The sequence below is a fragment of the Varanus komodoensis genome, unplaced genomic scaffold (assembly GCF_004798865.1).
Source record: "Varanus komodoensis strain SLA01 unplaced genomic scaffold, ASM479886v1 scaffold18_3, whole genome shotgun sequence".
Classification (NCBI taxonomy): domain Eukaryota; kingdom Metazoa; phylum Chordata; class Lepidosauria; order Squamata; family Varanidae; genus Varanus; species Varanus komodoensis.
This window is the reverse complement of record NW_025335549.1, coordinates 9578744-9597668: the sequence shown is the minus strand read 5'-3', so window position 1 is coordinate 9597668 and position 18925 is coordinate 9578744. Positions and strand designations below refer to the sequence as shown.

At 49.2% G+C, this 18925-nt stretch overlaps 1 protein-coding gene across 1 annotated transcript; it reads right to left on the bottom strand.

The window, feature by feature from the left end:
- Positions 1-1224: 1224 nt before the first annotated feature.
- Positions 1225-18314, bottom strand: SRPX2 (sushi repeat containing protein X-linked 2). Its single transcript, XM_044427166.1, has 10 exons — positions 18245-18314; positions 9217-9300; positions 8554-8745; positions 6326-6502; positions 5013-5139; positions 4746-4867; positions 3534-3713; positions 2247-2380; positions 2034-2155; positions 1225-1405 (listed from the first exon to the last, which is right to left on the bottom strand). Exons 1-10 carry the CDS (start codon positions 18312-18314, stop codon positions 1225-1227), a joined length of 1389 nt encoding a protein of 462 aa, XP_044283101.1.
- Positions 18315-18925: the final 611 nt, after the last annotated feature.

The following is an 18925-nucleotide window of genomic DNA, read 5'->3' as shown; positions in this document are numbered from 1 at the left end:
CTTTCTGAATATCTCTAGTGTGGGAGACATTAATCCCTACGCCACACTGGCTCTCCATATGTACTCTTTTCTTTGGTATTTTTGACATATAAGAGCATCGAGTCATGTGTGCTCTCACTTAAAGTCTGAAGTGGTGCGGTTAGATTCAGAACTAGTGCCTTTGTGGAAGTTAGGCCTAGAAATAAAGCTGAGATCTGTACTGCTTCCTGTCAAGTCATGAGGGGCTAGAATAGACTGCCTTCAGACAAAGATCAGCTTTTTGAATGCTGCCTCCCTCCCATATGACAATCCCCCCACCCCCAGTAGAAAACTAGCTCAACAGGGAAAGAACCTGGCCCTGATGTTCCAGCTTTTTATCGTTTTGGAATTTTAAGGTTTAATTTTAAGGTAGTGGAGCTCTCCAAATGGTCTCCCCAACTCCCAGCAGTTGAATCGCAAAACACCTGTGAAGAAAGTACTGCTTTATTTTGGGAATTGGAAGCAGCTCAACGTGAAGGTTTTAGCTTGTCTTCCACTACTCAATGTTAGAGCCGGGGGCTTCATAAAGCATGCATGCGGTTCTGTCTGATGGAGAAGCGAGCAAAACAAAAACTTCCCCACACACAGTTCTGTTTAATTTATGGTACGTGGAAGGAGACACACTGAGGAATGAACAGAATACTTTTAAGAGGCACACTTCTTCTTTCTTCAGAACTGCTAGCTTATTGTGAGCAGGAACAGAGCAGGCTTCCGCTACAGTTAGGGTGGGGTATCAGCGCCCTCCCTATGTTGTTGGACCTCAAATCCCATCATCCCCAATCAGGGCAGATGGGAATTTGAATCCAGCATCATCTGGAGGGCCTTCAGTCCCATACAGTCTTCTGCAGAATGAGGAGAACTTGCAATCTTGGGAACAGACTTTTCTCCCCGTGTGATCCTCTTCGGAGGGAATCTACTCGTGTATAGAAAAGAGGAAGCACATCTTCTGAAAACTCCCTCCGGGAGACCTGAATAGCGATCTGCCCTTGCTCATGTGAAGGCAAGCTGCATTGCTGCAGCTTTCCCACTTCTAGGCCTGGGATGGTGGCCTACGCTATCCCTGAACGTGTGAATCCAGCAATTCCTCTTCTGTTTTGGTCCCTAGCAACAGAGAAGGATGAAGGGGGAGACGGTCTGTCTCCTGGGTGGGGGATTTAGAGGTCCAAAGGTGTCCACTGTTCCTCCTCGGAATGGAGCCGCCTGTGGTCACTCACACACATCCCTGTGCTGTTCTCGCTGGAGCGCTTCGTGGCTGCTCAGCAGGTAGTTGTCGACTAAAGAAAAGAGCTCCTCTGGTGTCACAGGTTGGATGTAGCGCTCACGGTCTGTGCCGTCTTTGTCCACAAAAACGATATTGAAGCGGGAACGAGTGATGTGCAGGAACTGCCTGCAGAAACACAGGTGTATTTATTGCATTTCTATACTGCCCCGTAGCCAAAGCTCTCTGGACAGCTCATCACCGCTAAAATCATAACATACAACATGATAAATCAAGTTTGTATAAAGCCAAAATCAAGATATCCCCTGATTTCAAATTCTTACTGAGACTGCAGAACAGAAGATGGTGAAAAACTGGATTGTGTTAATCAGAGACTCAGTAGGATGATGGATTCTGTGCATGTTATAAAAGATTTAGTGAACCTTGCAGTTTATAAGGGAATGCTTGGATATATCTACCTGTTTTAACTGCCTTTCGCGACTCAAAGCTCCACACCCACTTGCATGGGCTGATGAAGTGGGTTGTAACCAATGAAAGCTCGTGCTAATTTATTAGGCTGTTTTGGTTGTTCAGATACTTTATCTGCGCTACACACAACCCTTGAACTGGTACACAGAAGGGCAACATGGTTCAACTGTATTATACACCCTGTGAAGAGGCAGGGCTTCATCTTTAGCATTTTCATCTAAACCACCCTGCAGCCATTGATCTAAGATCTAAGGTCTGAGCTGCCTCACTTCCTGCTCCTGAGAGATTCTCACCTGCCCCTCCCCATGGAGAGCCCGCTGCCACCAACCTGAGCTGTTCAATGATGTTAGCCGAGAGCTGGAGTTCACGGATCCGCCCCACCTCGTGGGGCGGCAGCCCCACCAGTTCAACGACCGTGATGTGGCGCAAGTCCAGCCCGCAAGTGGCTTGCTGCAGTGGGAAGAGAAGCAGAGTGGTTCGTACCCAGTGCCTGGGACAGGGAGGTGGGAAGACCCAGGGATGAAATGGAGGGGAGTTTCACCTGCAGCATGGCATTCTGCATCTTGTAGTAGCGGTCGGAGGGGTCGGGGGCAGAGATGATGAGCAGCCGGCGCTTTTCGTAGAATTGGTCCAGCAGGCCGGCAGCGGAGTTCACGTCCACATTAATCTGCATGGCTGAGGGCAAGAGATGAATGCAGAGCGTGTTATATCTGCTGCTGAACACTCGGTGGGCAGCACTGGTGAAGCGGGGAGAGCAGCAGCGCTGGGGATGTGGACTCTGCGGACTCTGGTCTTCCCAACAGCCCTCTTTGCGTTCAGCATGCCTTCCCTTCAAGGGCGGACAGAGCCAGGAGCTGCAGCCATTACACGGGTTAGTCTCTGTCCCTACAGAGACTGATAATGCAGCGGATAAACCTATGGCTGATACAATCCCCAGTGAGAGAGAAGAAAAAACTCGTTCTTTTTGGCCATGGCCACACACCCGCTGAGGAAGTTACACCGTCAAGAGCCCTGGAGAAAGGCCTTTCCAGGTCACAGTTTCTCCAGTGCTTCCAACAGGGATGCTTGGGAATATTAAAGCCTGGAAGCGGTTGATGATGGTAATGTGGGCAGGAACATCTGGGGCCTGAGGAAGAGGACTTTGAAGAACATCTGCCTCCCACCAGCCCTTCCTGCCCCGCTTTCATTGGAACAGAACTCGGAGCCAGAGGATAATGGTATTCAGTGGTTCACATGGGCCACAAGGTCTTGGTTCAGACCAAGCTCAATTTGGCTGTGGCTCATTTGCACTTGGAACCAAGACATCCAGATTGCCCGGCTTACTGTTGTGTCTCTCACTGGAAAGCGGCACACGGTTTATTTCTCCTAGTCAGCGTTGGAGGAGTCCACTCTGGACCGCTCCCTCCCTCAGAACCCAGGGGCCATCCAATAAAGCTGATGGGGAGAGATGCAAGGCCGTAAGAAAGGAAAGGCTTCTTCACAAATGCAGCATGAAACTGTGGCATTTGCTGCCCCAAAATGCAGCCGTGGCTGCCCGTGTTGACGGCTTTGCAAGGCAGTTAGAGTCATTCAGAGATCAGATCAGTGGCTGCTGGTCAAGAGGGGCACAGATGGCCTCTGCCATCAAGGCAGGTACCATACCTGCTTTTGGGGAGATGACTAGGAAGGGCTGTCGCACTTTTCCACAGGCACCTGCCTGGCTGTGGTGGAAGACAGAGCACTGGGCCTGCTTATGACACTTTCCCAGCTGTTGTGGAATGTGTGGCCCTGGATGCCGCTGCGAACGTGGCTCCCCTCCCTCTCTCCCTCCCTCCCAAGGCACCCTTACGTGCGCATGTCGGCTGAGAGCCGGACCACTGGCGGCTGGACTGGCAGACCCGCAGCGGGGCGCCCTGGCGCTCGTAGCCTCCGTCGCAGTGGTACTCGCAGGTGGCGCCGTAGTTGTTGCCGGCTGAGGAGCAGCGCAGGTAGCCGTGCTCCGGCGCCTTCAGAACAGGGCAGCGGCTCACTGTGGAAAGGCAAGCGAGTCCAGCATGAGGAAAGTTCTCCTTGCTGGAACAGGAGGGGGAAGCGGGCTTGGCAGCCGATGCTGTAACAGCCGTGTGGGAATGCTTTCAGGCCGAATTCCATTCGAGAAGCTCTCCCCATCCTCCTTCCAGTCAAAAACCACGGAAACAGGCCCATTTGAGGTTCAAGTTCTTACTACCGGCAGCTCTGCCTTGGGAGTTGTCCTATACGGGGTTTTAAGCTGGAAAGGAATGGGGAATTGCATTGCTCCGTTCTGCCTAGTCAGTGCTCACTCCGTTGGCATCACAATTTGTCATGTGCCTGGATTTCACAGCACTGCCTTATTCAGCCCAAACATTTGTTTCATGTATATTGGACAATATCTCCTTAATAATGGGCTGTCCAATTAAGTTACTTACTGGCAATTGTAGCGCAGTGAATGTATCTTTAAAATAGAAGTTTTGGCCATGTCCAGGAATTGTTCCTTTTTAGAAGCTTAGTATATGGATATATTTTGTAATAGAACATTCCTTAATCATCCTTGATATGCACGAGCTTTTTCAAAAAATGTACCTGCTATATGGAAATTAATGAATGAATGGTCAGGATAAATGGATTGGCTGTGTCCTCTTGACCATTAAAAGACTAGAGGGATTAGCTCTCACCTCCTAAATGCTACGAACCGAGATCCTTACAGTGTTTTCCATATCCGAATAGGCACAACCTTCACATGGATAGTTGAACATCTGTTCCACTTTTGTCAAAACCTATGAATAACTGCTAGAAAGTTGTGTGCTTGTGTGCACACGTTTTGTGCGTATTTTTTGCTACTGGTATATACAAATTAGTGTCTTTATATTAAAAAAACTAAACAACATTTAAATAGAGAACGCTGGAAAGGCTGGGACATCACCAATCCTCCGTGGTGGCGGTGGTGGGGGATGCGGACATAGGTGTGTGGACACATGGGGATCGAAGGGAATGTGTTGGTTGCCCCTGGGAGATGAGCAAAAGCTGGTGTCCTGGACTTTACCTTGGACCCTCACAGAAAATTTGCAGCTGGCTCGGTTGAACGCCTGGTCGTAGACCGTGTAGCGAATGATGTGCTCCCCTTCGGGCAACTCGGATCCTGGTTCTGGGCCCCGGAGCGTGATGCTGAACTCAGAAGACAGAGAGGTCCATCCAGGTGGCATCCCCAACAGGCGGGTTTCACCCTCCCTCCCACTGCAGCCCCAGAGGACCACAAACGGCGTGTTGAGCTTGACAGGCAACGGTTCCGGGAGCCTCCCCGCAAACTCACTGTTTGATGCTGCCGTCTGCAGAGTCCTTTGCCCGAGGGGGATCCCAGTACACGGTGGCCGTCAGCTTCCCGGGTTCTGCCATTCGCTCCCGAGAGTCGGGGCATCGGATCTTGGGAGGCTCTATGTCTGCTTGGGTAGAATCGGAAGGGACTCTGTGGAAATGAGCAGCAGGACGGAACGCTTCCACCTCCACCAGAATGGCAGGGCCAGCCTGGTGGACCATCTTCACTACAGCATCACCCAAAATGTCCCTGCACTGAGATCTTGATCGGGCAAAAACAGAGTGTGGGGAGGTCACAAGAAAGGGGGAGCACAGAACACGACACTGCCCAGCAATCCTGGGTCCTCTAAGAAACCAAGAGCAGATCACGGAATCATACAGCTGGAAGTCGAAGTCCATTAGGCCCAACTCAATGCTCAATGCAGGACTGAAGTCTCCCACTCAGACTCCAACAGGCCTGACACTGCTTAGCTTCCAAGACTACACAGGATCAGGCACTTCAAGCTATACTGAAGTTAATTGTGAATTAGTGCTAATGGACAGTAACTAACTGAGGAGCAAGCTGGTCCTGGTGAAGGCAACTGAGGAATAATAAGCCATCGAGAGGAATATCCTAGGTAGTTCAACAGTAACTCCCTCTGACCAGAGATCCTTGGGAAATGCTCTGCCAGGATCGGAAGGAGGGGAAACACATGCACATATTTTCATACAAAAAATCATTAGAGCCTTTCCCAAACTAGAAATCCCATTCACTGGGTGTGGGCTGCCACACAGACAAAACGGCACCCGCAGGGACAAGAGGGAGGTGTCAGCAGGCTTGGTTGGAGGAGGGTCTTCACAGCAAGGTGGGCAGCAATTCAGTGTTTTTGGTGTGAGAAATAAGTGTGTGGGTACTCAGCACAAAGAGTCATAGTCACAGAATGTTTGCAGACTGATGGAGGAAAGGCCTGGGAGCCGGGCAGAGGAGGGAGAACGGAGTACAGCATTCCAAAGAAAAACTAAAAAGGGCATGAGTCGCTGGCTGTTTGGCACCCAGAAAAGGGATACTTCCCTCTGCAACATTTTGTTGCAGATCTCAGTTGTAATAGCAATATTTCTAAAGAACCTGAAGTTTTCTACTGATTAGGAAGCTTTGGAATGCCGCATTTTCCTGATATTGTTTTTGGGGTGCTTCTCGGTCGTGTCAACGGGAAGAGGAAGGGGATGGTTAGGACAGAGCTAGCAAGTGAGTGCAGGGCAGCTGTGACTTCCCATTGAAAACTGACTGTCATGCAAAGACCACAGCTGGTCCCGGGAAGGGTGAGAATTTACCTACACAAATTGGATCGCCACCGCTCCAGCGTCCGTCGTCCATGCACATGCGGCTGCGATCGCCCTCCAGGTGGTACCCGGGCTGGCAGGTGTAGTCACAGTGAGAGTCAACCTTCACGCCGTCCGAACACTGGTATGAGCCATGGTGGATCGCTGGCAGCGTATGGCACCGAATCTCTGCGGATGCAAAGTGCGGGTTCTTACGTACTCTCCGCACGAAACTACAATTCCCAGGATGTTTTGGAGGGGAATGTTTCTTATTAAACCAGCTCTGAACTAAGCCAAATTTTGCAGTGAAGAGTTCCAAACTCAAACCTGTTGGCTGTTAATTTGAAAAAAATACAGGCTGGATCATGGACCATAGAAATGTTAGGGTTGGGAGGGACCGCAGAACTAATTTAATCCAGCTCCCTGCTTAGTGAAGGAAACGTGCAGCCATGTATCTCAGCCTCTGTTCCACTCCTGGGACCCTCCCTCACCTTGAAGGAAATTTCCCTTAAAGTTAAGCCAAAGCAGCAATTTCCAGGCACTGATTCTTCTCCCTCGCCTGTGGAGCAACAGGGATTAAGTCTGCTCTCTCCTTTGTATAGGAGCCCTTCAGAGAGAGAATATCAGCAGCCATAATGTTCCTATTAATCTTCCCTTGTGTAGGCTGAACATTTCCCATACCTGTTGCTGGATTTGCTTTCCCCGCTTCTCATCTCCTTGGCATCTCAGAATGGTTTACTGGATGGACTGAAATTCCAAATCGTTTGGTTTTTAGGAGAAGAGATGTAACAAGTGAGCTTGGCAGGTACGGGAGTGATGGCACTCACTTTTTCCTGGCAGGGTGTACCTAGGCTGTTAGCAGCACTCAGCAAAGTGCTCCCTTCGCTGTACCTGCTGAGTTTCTGCCTGTCACTCAACCGCTAAAGACACGCTGCCAGGATAAACAGTCTTTAACAGTTGAATGTTAAAGAGAGCTTCAGTTGTGGAGTGGTACAGAAATGTAATGAATGAGTGATAGGCAGTTGATAGGCATAGAATAAAAACAGGAGAACTTTTTCTGCCAGAAAAAAAGGTGATAAACTCAGAGGTGTGATAAACAGCACAATAGTCTATGAGAACTAAGCGTGAAAATAGAAAGTGTACAGAAATGCATTTTTTCTAGAGTTCTTGAAATAAAAAATGATGTGTTACCACATTTCTGATCTTGCTGTCCCCAAACATACCATGTTAATATGTTTTATCTTCACGTCTGTGTCGCATAGACAGAAGTCAGGAAGGGTGATATGCCTGGGGGGTGGGTCATGGAGGGGGATTTGATCCCTGCTTGAGTAAGTCCAACACTGCCTGGGTTCAAAGACCAGAGCCTGTTTAGCACCTTACACATACGCAAGCCGCTCATACTGAGCAAGCTTACCAACGTAAGGCCAGCCAGGGCTGGAGGCGTCCTTCACCCCTTGATCTGCAAAGCTGTAGCACCGTCTCTGGCCATTAAGGGGATGCAGAGATAAGGACGCACCCCCCTCTAGGAATCTGACACTGCAGTGACAAGCAGAAGGATTGTCTCTCTTTGGCCCACGGATACAGTTGTGCCAAGCCTGTGCTGATGCCAACTTGACCTGTTCCAAGTTGACCAAGAATACGCAATCCCATTTTTTAAATAAACTGTGACTTGTATAATATTTTTAATATGAGGGGAAACTTGCACAGGTTCCCCTGCCTGAAAAAATGGCAATTTGGCAAGATGTGCAGTCCCTGCTCCAAGTTTGCACATATATTTTGAACAACTTCATGGAAACTGAAGGACCGACCTCCCCCCTCCCCACTCCGCACACACACACTTTGTCCTGCTCTGGGCCATGGGATGAGAAATGTATGGAAAGTCTGCTGAGCTCAGAGCGCATGAATGTTCCAGGGGCCTGTACAGGGGTCAAAGCACACAGGTCCTCCTGCCAGAACACCTGGCGCAAGCCCTCAGTGCCCACCTGATCATTATTCTTAATTATCATTCTCTCCTTCCAAGGACCTCAAGGAAGCTTCCATAATTCTCTCCAGGCTTGTCCCCACAACCACCACCCAGTTGGGCCAAGAGTCTGTCCCAGGCCCAAAGTCACTCAGTTCTGCACCTAATAGACTATTCCGCCACATCTCCAGGCTGTTTATTCTTTATGTGTACGTGTGCATGCATGCACACACGTGTGAGCACAGCGCAACTTTGAACAGGCCACAGAAGGCAAACTCACGTCTGCAGTAGGCGGCTCCAGACCAGTGCCGGTTCAGCAAGCACTGCACCGACCGCTGGCCGATCAGGCGGTAGCCACGGTCGCAGGAGAGCTCGCAGCGGGTCCCCATGCTGCTGCGGTAGTTCCCGCCTCGGGGGGAATAGCAGGTCGCCTCCCCATGGTACACCTTCAGTACGTAGCACCACTGTGGAACTAGGAGGAGGAGAGCAGAGGTGGAGAGCTCTGTAGCTTCTGTCCGGTGAGGGCGAAATCTGTTGTGATCCGAGAAGCCACCAGCCCCATACCTACCTGAGATCTTCTCCCAATGTCCTGCTCAGGGAGCCCTTGGCTTGGGAAATAAGCTGTGTGGCTGCCAAAGACAGGGCCTTGGTACCCATATCAGGTGATGCTTTTATGCCCAGCCATATTTCGGTCCTTTTCAGCCCCAGTAAAATCATTGTTTGACTGTTATGGGTTGGTGCTCTTTGTTTTTAGACTGTACTCCTATGCAGTAGGGCCTTATTTTTTTCTGTCTGGAGCAGAGCAGCAAAAGGTGCCCCCACCCAAATGGAGGTGCACAGAACTCCAAGTCCCCACCAGTGGGAAGGGAAAGGAGAACCCGGAGGGGCAGCACAGGATTCTGCAGCTCTCTGGTTCCACCTGCATCAGTCCAGGAGCTCCTACCTTGATATTCTGGAGCAAGAACCTGTGAGGTTTCCTCAATGTGCACCTCATTGGTCTGCCTTTGTGCAGCAAAGTAGCCAGAGCCTAAAATGACAGAGGAAAGAAACAGGGCAATGCTTATTTCCAGAATGGTCCATGACTATGCTTTCCTGTATCTCAGGATTGGGCCCCAATTGGTGCCATTAAGGGCCATGCTAAAATGGCTCTGAATCTGCTTCAAGGCCCCAGAGGACCAGGGAGGGTCTTACTTTCATTTATTTTTGGTCTTGTCCTTAATTGGCTTCACTGTCCTTGATCTGCTTGAAAGAATCTTCTATTACTATGGATGCAAATGTGCCAGACAAATATTAGGGTAAGTAGCTGTGCTGTCCACTAGAACAACAACCATGAAGCAGTTAATGCAAGCACCTTGAATAAAATGCTAAGAAATGTGACAAAGTCACAAACAAACTTTTGAGCAATTCATGGGCTTTTCTATACAGGGCTGTCAATGCACCATATCTCCTTTTGGCTCCAGGCCAGAACTGAGATCCAAACATCGCACGAGGAGGAGTTCTTTTCCTGCTTTTCTACCATCGAACCGCTACGTAGCACTGTGATTTTGCAGAGCAGCACAAGTGCACAAGGGGAAATCTCTCTTTTGCCGTCAGGATTAAATGCTGCATTTTTTCTGCGCTAAAAAACTCGGAGGATCTTGGAGCTGGGATTCCAGACACCAACTTAGCTAAACCTTTCTGTTGTAAGGATAAAATGGCAAGCAGGAAGAGGACTGTGTGAATAAAAAGTTGGGAAACAAATGCACTGCAGGATCTAGCGGCTGTGTTGCCCGCAGGACGAAGAGGTGAACTGCTTCCCGTTTGCCTTGTTTGTGCATACATACATAATTTTAACCAACATATTGTAAACTGCCAGGCTTTTATGGGCTGTGAGGGCAAAATGCTCTCAGTTCAGGCCTTCCCCAGAGAAACTCAGCTCCTCTCTCTTGATGCAGTTGTCTTCTCATTTGCTCGCCTTTCCTTCTGGGCCAGTCCTGCCCACCTTCCTGCGCTACATTGGCCTGCAAAATCAATACGTCTCCCAAATACACGATGAGCAAGCTTCTCCTGCAAAGCTGATCTAAAGATTTCTGCCACTCAGGGAAGTGTGAGGGCACCAGACCCATTGTTTCATGTCAGCATCAGCATGCTGTGCAGGTGTGGGAACTGGCTACCTGATCTCCGAAGAAGCTATGCTTATTGGAGCGCCTATCCCCAGAAAAGGGCTCTTGCACAAACATTTCCCCACAGGCTACTGTCTGGGTGAGGTTGGTAGCATGCTCCACTAGACTAAATAGCTTCTCCTGCCAGGTCTATTCCGCACAGGAAGTGTCATGGGAACGGAGATTGCCAGAGGACAGCTTAGGTCTGTTCATGAACCACACATTCCAGGCAGACTGCTGGTCACTCCAGCGAAAGACTTCCCGACGTCTATTCCGTTAAGTGGAACCAAACCTTCCTTAAATTAAGGGGAGTTCCCTCTTTCGGATGCCAAAGTCCAGCTGTGATAGTTTGCTATTTTAACCCAACTGCCCAGAACAGCCTGAAAGATGCCCCATCTTAATCACCAGGAGAAGAAAATGGGATATGGGGAAGAAGCTGGCAGGCTACATGGCATTTCCCATGGACTGCATGGACCACGGGCATAAAGTTCTCCTTATTTGTTGCAAGTGAAGAGTGAAACATTTTGTACCTCTTAGGACTGTTCAGCACTTCAAAAGAGACCCTAGAAATAGTCCCACTCCAGGAAAAGCGAGTTACAGATCATCCAAATAAATAATATGGTACTTGTGCGGTTGCACCTGTCCTTGGAATAAGATTGGAATCCATTCTAGAAGGCGACTGAAAATGAGCTGCTGGTGGGGGTGAGAACTGCCTTGCCCCCTGCAGGTATCTTGAGGCTCACATGACCCCATGGAGTTTGACACCAACACTGGGTTTCCATACAATTGCCATACCTCCGGCATCCATCTATTTCATCCCAAATGCAGGATCAGGGTAAGGTGGAGGACGAGTATCTTGCTCTAAGGGGAAAGCCAGGTTTTGCAAGTATCACCAGGAGAGCTACGGTGGCCAATTTTATGGAGGACAGTCCCCTATTTGGAGGGCTATGCCCATTTCAAGACCGGTTTAAAAATAAAGAGCCATAAACAAGGAGAGCGACGGGGACCTTGAATGAGGCATGCTGGAGAAATCTGTAAGCAGCTCAAATGAGATTAGATTTCTGTGGAGCTTTTTTGCACAAGGGTGTGCTAGACCAGGTGAACATTCGAATTTAAGCATGTTTGCAAACAAACACAATTCTCCCACAATGTAATCTGATTGTCAGTGAGTGGGTGGTGGGTGGTGGAATGACAGATGCCCACCAATCTGCAAAACTCAGAAAGGCCTGTTCGAACCCAATCCATCCATCCCCGACCTGTACAGCAGACTGCGCCTCACGACAGGGAGCTCCTATTTAAAATGGAGCCATTATTTCTTAAAGTGCATCTGTTGGACAAAGAGCATAAATTCTCCTTTCTTTGTTTCTCAGCCTTGACAAGAAACAGTTATAGAGGAATAGATAGTGTCGAATCATGTAGGATCAAATGGCTAATTTAGGTAGTAACTCAGCTGCAAATTGGGAAGATGGTGAGAAGATAACACGAAAGGGTCAAGAATGAACTCTGACTTCCTTTTGTTTATGGGTCATATAGAGGTAAGAATGCTAGACTGGTGCAAGGCGCCTAAGGGATTAGAAAGGGGTAAATGATAAAATTATTAAGTGGAGATGGAATACGATAAAAGCTTTGTGTTTGGTTATGTTTGGCGCAGTTCCTTTGCGTTTGGCCTATATACATGTATCTCCTCTGGTTGACTTGACTGGCTTATTTCTTCATAAAGTGCTGCTAGGTTATTTTTCCATTTGAGATATTTTTGCCTGTGCTTGTCAAGAACCCAACACATCTTGTTGAAATCTCTGTCCTATGTTTTGTCAATGTGCAAGCAGCTGCCTGAAGGACGGACTAGGAGAGCGGCCACAGCAGCTGCAGGTGAAGATGTCCCAGAATGCACGTTATGTGAAATGTGGGAGCTGGTGCCACTCAATTCTGTTTTGTGGCATGGATGGCATCTTTGGGGAAGGCAGTCAAATAACACCACTGGCAGTAGCAGAAAGGCAAAGAGGATTTTTTGCTGGGATCCGGGCATGATGCATGACATCACTCCATCTTCCTCAAGGTCCCGACTGTGATCAGCCTCCCCTGCCCTGGTGGCTGCTATTTAAAGTCTTTAAAAAGTTTAAAAACATGCCGAAATTGACCAAAGCTTTGGCCATGTGCTCCTTGTTGGAGCAGAAAATACTGGCCTAGTTAGAACCATGAACTGACTCAGTGTAAGACATTGAACGTGTATGTGTACCGTGATGTAATGTTTGGCATTTATGGGATTCTTTCTACAGTGATCCTTTGGGTATTGACCATGTGGAAAACATGCTTTGGAATGAGGTGTCTGGTCAGTTTTCCAGTGCAGGGCCTAAAGAGAATCTGGGATCCTGTTTGTAGATGATGATGATCTCTGGAAAAGCAAAGCTGCTACACTACAACCCAATCGTCTTCTGCATTAAAACACCCACTGGGTCACTTTGAAGCCGGCCTCGGAAGTATGACAAAGCATCTCTCTCTTTTGGGGCAGCAGCCGGGGAGGTGGGCACTGGCATTTCAGACAAAACGTTTCTGAAGCCTTCACCATTTCTGCAAAAATGCACAGAGACACGCATGGAGACAAAAATATCCCAAACAGCATTTGGATCCTGAATGAATGAAAGGAAGAAGAAAGCTGGCTGGGTGGCATTCCAGCCCCATGAGGTCACTTTTCCACTGGGCTCCCTCTCATTCCTGGGGGCACGGATCATCTGCTCCTCCAGCCAGCCACTTCTCTGATTCACTGCAGCTCCAACTTGAGAACGGACTCAGCTACTCATGCCTGAAATGAGGCACACTTCCCCTGCTTCCGCCCTGAAACCGCATCTTTGCTGAGCAGAAAGCCAGCTGTCCCAGTGGCTCAGGCTGGACCTCATGATTTGCTTAAAGCAGAAACCTGGCACTTGAAAGATGCTATAAAGTCTGGCACAGAATCGCTGCTTTCCCATCGCCTCCACCTAGAAGAAAAGCCCGCCTCGTAGGGATCAGAGAACACGCTGCGCAGAAAATGGTCACTTACTGGCCATGAAGCCCAAGGGGCCAGTCACTGCCACTCAGCCTAGCCTACCATTCAGGGTTGTTGTTACACAGATAAAATGGAAGAGAACCTTCTAGGTTGCCTTGGGTTCCTTGCATGAGGAAGAAATGTGGGAGAGAGATGCAAGGTTATCATCCTCATATTTTTATTTGTGGGGAGAGGTGTTTGTGGGATTTTCTGCCTCCAGTGCCGGAATAATGCAGCCAGCTTTGGATATTCTGCACCTGGACTAGGTGTGTCCATACATAGCCATTTTCTGTTCTGCTTTGAGTAGCATCAGTTATTTTCAGACAGCCTCTTTTGTGTGTTTCGGAGGGAGGGAGGCGTCACGACAAAATGAGCAAAAGCCTTGCCTTGATATGGCTGCTGAAAGCCGGACACCGTAAGAACAGCTTTGGACTTAGGATGGGTTTCCTGATCAGATCAGGAATCCATGTTGCAAGTCTTGCTTCCCAGTCACGCCGTAGAGGTGCTAATGTTTGCCTGTCCTCTGGAGGTCCACTCTTAGAAATGCTAATTATTTACCTGTCCGGAAGGTTCTTCTCTTTGTGTTGTCCTAATCCCATTGAACCCACTTGTTTTATTCTCATGTGCCTTTAGCAAACGGCCTACTTGTCCCCGCTCCCCTCCCCAAACTGCGGATGGAACTAATAGCTTATAAAAGCATCTACGAGTACAGACTCCATCTTGGTAGTCCCTTCTGGTGTGGGGGCGGGGAGACTGGCTCCATGAGGCACAGATTTCCTGTATGTCTAAATAAACAGGGAGAGTCCTTTTAAGCCCACGCTCCCACAGACTCTTTTTCGCCCCTGACACGAGCGTCCAGAGCTGGCCTGAGTGCACCGACATCCCTGGGCATCCACTCACTTGTGGAGGCCAGTGGCCCTTCCTTCGTGCTTGCTTGCCCTTTCCTTCTGCTCCCTGTGGTGCTTCAACTGGCCTCTCCAGGTGAGTGGGAGGCACCTGGGAGAAGCTCCAGGAGTGTGGCGCAGGTGCAGCAGCTCCTGTGCATCACGCCACCCAGCCTCGTCTCTGGTTGCGCCCACTGCTGATGCTCACCCTGGTGCTTTGGGTTAACCGTGGCTAGATGCTGTTGCTTGGAGAGCGGCTGCTACCAGAGCCCAGGGGGTGGCCCTGAGGGAGGATGACCCCCAGCAGAAACCTTTTGTCCAAGTTCCTATCCACGACCTGTCCCTGCCCAGAAGAACAAGAAACGAGCGGGCCACAGTGGTGATGATGAAGAGGATGGAAGAGGGCAGCGGACTCTGGCCCCCTCTCCCTTGAAGCCTGGTGCCTGCAGGGCTGACCCCAGGCTAAAACTGAGCACACATTCAGGCCTGGGTGGAGGTTCCTGCTACATGGAGAGGGCAGGCAGAGTTGGGTAGAGTTAACCCACGGAAGTGCTTCCAGGGAATGTGGCAGGCATCTTGGCTGGAGGGCAGCCCCTTCCACCTGAACGGCTCATCTCATGGTCGGACTACTTCCCCACTGTGCTGCTTCCAGCGGCCCTCCCTCGAAGGAAAAGCTCCTTCCCAGAAAAGCATCCCAGCTGCATCCACAGTGAGGCTGCCGGAGAGAAGAGCTCTAGCTTGGCCTTCAGCTTTGCACGTTCACTTGCGATGTGCGGGGCTGTTTTTCTGTCACACAGGCAGAGCAGAGCGCTCAAGCACACAGTCACAGGACCAAGTGGGACATTTCGGGAATGCTTACCTTTCTTCCTCCCATCTCCCCGATTCGCTTGACCCCTAGAAGGACTTGCAAAAGCTGGGCCACGACTTTGGGGCGTTTCAAACGGTTGCTGAGATGCTGCGTTACTGTTGATTTTGGATTTTCGCCATACCATTTTTTCCCGTCTGCAACTTTGCTCTCACTGGCTAAGACACTCCCCATTGTTCTGCTCAGTGAAGCAGTGGGGCCAGAGAGGGGCAGAGGCCTTGCCCAGACGCCGGAGAAACCAGCAGTGGCCCAGGGGAGTCTGTACACACCATGTTCAACCGTTTCCTGCAGCACGCCACTTTCCCCCTCGCCTAAATGTTACCGTCTGTCTTCAGTGTCAGGTTCTCATGCCACAACCTCAGGGGAAAATCTGACTCTGTCTTGCCACCTCCTAAAGGGAAAAGGCTGAATCAGCCCCCCGGGGCCACAGCAGTTGCTGCGCAGGGGGCCATAAAAAGGATTGGCACAGGCCACCCCCTCTCGAAGCTGGAATGCGGACATCGAAACCAGCTCACTCACGCACAGTCCATTGCTGGAAGCCCTGAGATGGGTTAGGCCAGGCCAGGGTGGGTGGGTGTCCTCTTACAGCGGACAGTCCTCTATCTGAAGGCATCGCTATTGGAAGGGCTGTTCTGCCCAATTCCAGGTGAAAGCTAAACAAGCATAAGGGCTCTTGGCATCAGCAGCGAGCACCTGGACAACAGACGGAAAAGGCTGGCACACAGGTTAGCTGTCACAGTCTGCCTCACTGTGGGGAAATGAACAGAAAGTCTGTTTACATTATAATAATTCCTATGCTTATGCACACATGGGCATACACATCAGGTGTTTTTAACAGGCCTATTCTGTTTTAGACGTTTTAGCTGTCAAATTGTTTTTAGGAGTTGTATTTTTGGGGGAAATTGTTGTACTGCATTATAGTTGTGTTTTAGGAACTCTTGTAAACTATCTAGAGCTTCAACTATTGGGCAGTACAGAATGAAATATATGAGCATTTGCAATGTTATGCAAATAACTCTTCTCATTGATCCTCTCTTTTGGTGAAGCATTTCCTCTTTTTTGGCCATTCAGGGTGGCCAGCCTATTCTAAGCCAAGCCCAGAATTTATTTATTAGAGCACCAAAAGGGCAGAGTAGCCCTAATGAATTGGAAATAAGCTGGCAGAGTGTTTGTCATATCAAATGCATCCTCAGTCTGGGAGGGGAAAGACAAGTAACCAGTAAACATAGCAAGAAAGAGGCACACATGCTCCAGCATCCCCAGAAACACCAGAGCCCATCACACAGGGACTCTGTTGGCAAGGTACATTCTAAGGCACCCCCAACTGGGCAAAGACAATGCAACCCTGAAGGAAGATGGAGTCACACGCTTCACTGCAAGGCTCTTTAGCCTACTGCTACTAATGTCACAGCAGCCCAGCCAGGAAAAAGTGCCAAGCCTATCAAGACAGTGCCTTTTCAGCCTCAGGCACATCTGACCAAGCACATCTGTCCTCACTTTTCCTGGAGGCTCATAAACAATTGCAGTAAGAAGAACTACGTCTCCCAGAAACATTTGCTTGCCCCTCAGCGACTAGACAAGGATGGGTTTTTAATGGGACAGCAAGCCCAAGAGTGGAAGAAACTCAGTAGCTTAGCTGGGAAAGGAAGGAGGTTTCTCTTCCTCTCTCTGCTTACTGTCTGTAACTGCTCCAGGCAAACCATCGCTTGCCAAGTGCTCTCTTCATCAGCCAGAGACGGGGTATGTGGAAAAATTTAGCTTCCTCTACTGAATGTTGGAGCGGCAAGTTATATTTACTCGTCTCCCGAGATGGCACTAACCCCAGATGGACTCATCTGTCTGGCTGCTTTACCTCCAGCAACACAGATACCACCTTTAGCCGAAGGATAGTTTCTGAACGGGCACAATTTCGTGGTGCAGCAGCTGAGGGATGTGGGGAGGTCCAGCTGCTTCCCTACTTTCTGTCACCGATCCCTTCAGGTTTTTCAGGGGAAATTGGCTGCTTTGAGGAAGAAGCCCAAGTCTGGTATTGTAAGGGCAGACCTTTACAATCCGGTTGAGCTAGATGGAAAAGGAGCAAAGAAATGGTTACAAAGCAGATGTGAACATAAAAGGGCCTGTCTCAAGCCATGCTAGACCCTTGGTTCATCGGCATCACTGTGGTCCTTGCTGACCGGCAGGAGATCACCAAGTCCTTGTAGGTCTCCATGGGGTCACTTTTCCAGAGGATGGTCCTGTATCTGAAGGTGTGATCCTGTCTGATTCTGGCTTTAGGATGGAAGCTAAGAACCATTAGCCATCAACAGTTTGCATCTGGCCAGCAGGCTAGACAGGTGGGCACACAGATGTAGCATCTTTCTAGAAGCAGTTCTGATGGTTCATTATCTTTATCCTGGAACTGGATAGGACAGGCCTTCAAATGGAGGACTCCCTCAAGGAAACGATGGTCCCCTAGTAGCCTTTCAAACAGGGGACTATCCTCTGTAAAAGAGGATTCCTGGACACCCTCCCCACAGGGCTCATGTTACACTGTTGTTCAGGTAACTCTTTTTGCTCTCTGTTCTTTTCTCTTTATTTCTTTATGGCCCAAAGATCACACGGCTCTTGCTGCATTTGAAGTATATCTTAACTGCTGTTGATTTTGTCTGGATGCTTATGTGAACATATGGACTGCTTATATTTACAGGCCTATGTAAAAACAAGTGTTAATTATTATTATTTTTTAAAATCAGTGGTGCTGGGAACAGTCAGTGCAATTGCATCTGCATTTCCCTGTTTTTCGTTTTTGTTGCTGACGATCGGGGTTATTCTTTGTAGCTGTTTCTTTCGTTTTGTTGTAATTGTAGATTGATACAACTACAGTTCTTACAGCTGATTGTTCTTACACTGGAATTGGCCACCTAAATAAAAGACTCTCTCAAAGGGTGGGTGGTCTGGCAGTCTTTTAAATAGAGGACTGTTCCCTGTAAGAGAGGACGGATGTCAGCGAGGCTCTTTCTACGTTACAATATTGTTAATGCTATTTTCCCCTCCTTGTATGGGGTTGTTGGTGTGCTTACCTTCATACCAGGTGGACGACACGATGTTGGCCCAGAGCAGCAAAAGGAGTGGAGAGGCTTCTTCTGACATCTTAGTATAAGGATATTGCTGGTGGGCAGAGAATGGTGGATGTGCTCCAGCGGACGATTCAGGCTGAGATCAAATAGGAGGCACGAGGTTAACAAGGGGGCCTGGTTGCCCCGTATGTATCAAGGCTAACAGTTTGCAGATGCCTGCGCAGGAATCCGAACACAGACCCATTTCAAGGGGTGCCCTACAGCTGCTGTGCGTACATAGTGTATGTGCCAAATGTGGCCATGAGTTCTGGGGGAATAACAGGCCAGAGACACGAGAGGAGGGGAAGGTCCTTGGAAGAAAGAATCGCAAGAGCGGCTGTCCTTTAACACCCCAAAGCAGGGCATGCCTGTCCTACGGTGAAGAAGGTTTTGAGTTGCACAAAGGTTGGGCGAGAGACAGCTGTGCATGTTTCTTGCATCCAGAGGAATGGAAGAATGAAAGAGAAAAGGAAGGAAGGAAGGAAGGAAGGAAGGAAGGAAGGAAGGAAGGAAGGAAGGGAAGAAGAACAGAAGGAGGGAGAAGGAAAAAGAATGGAATGGAGAGAGGCAAGGAAAGAAGGAAGGAAAAGGGAAGGAAGGATGGAAGGAAGGAAGGAAGAGGGAAGAAGAAAGGAGTGATTACAA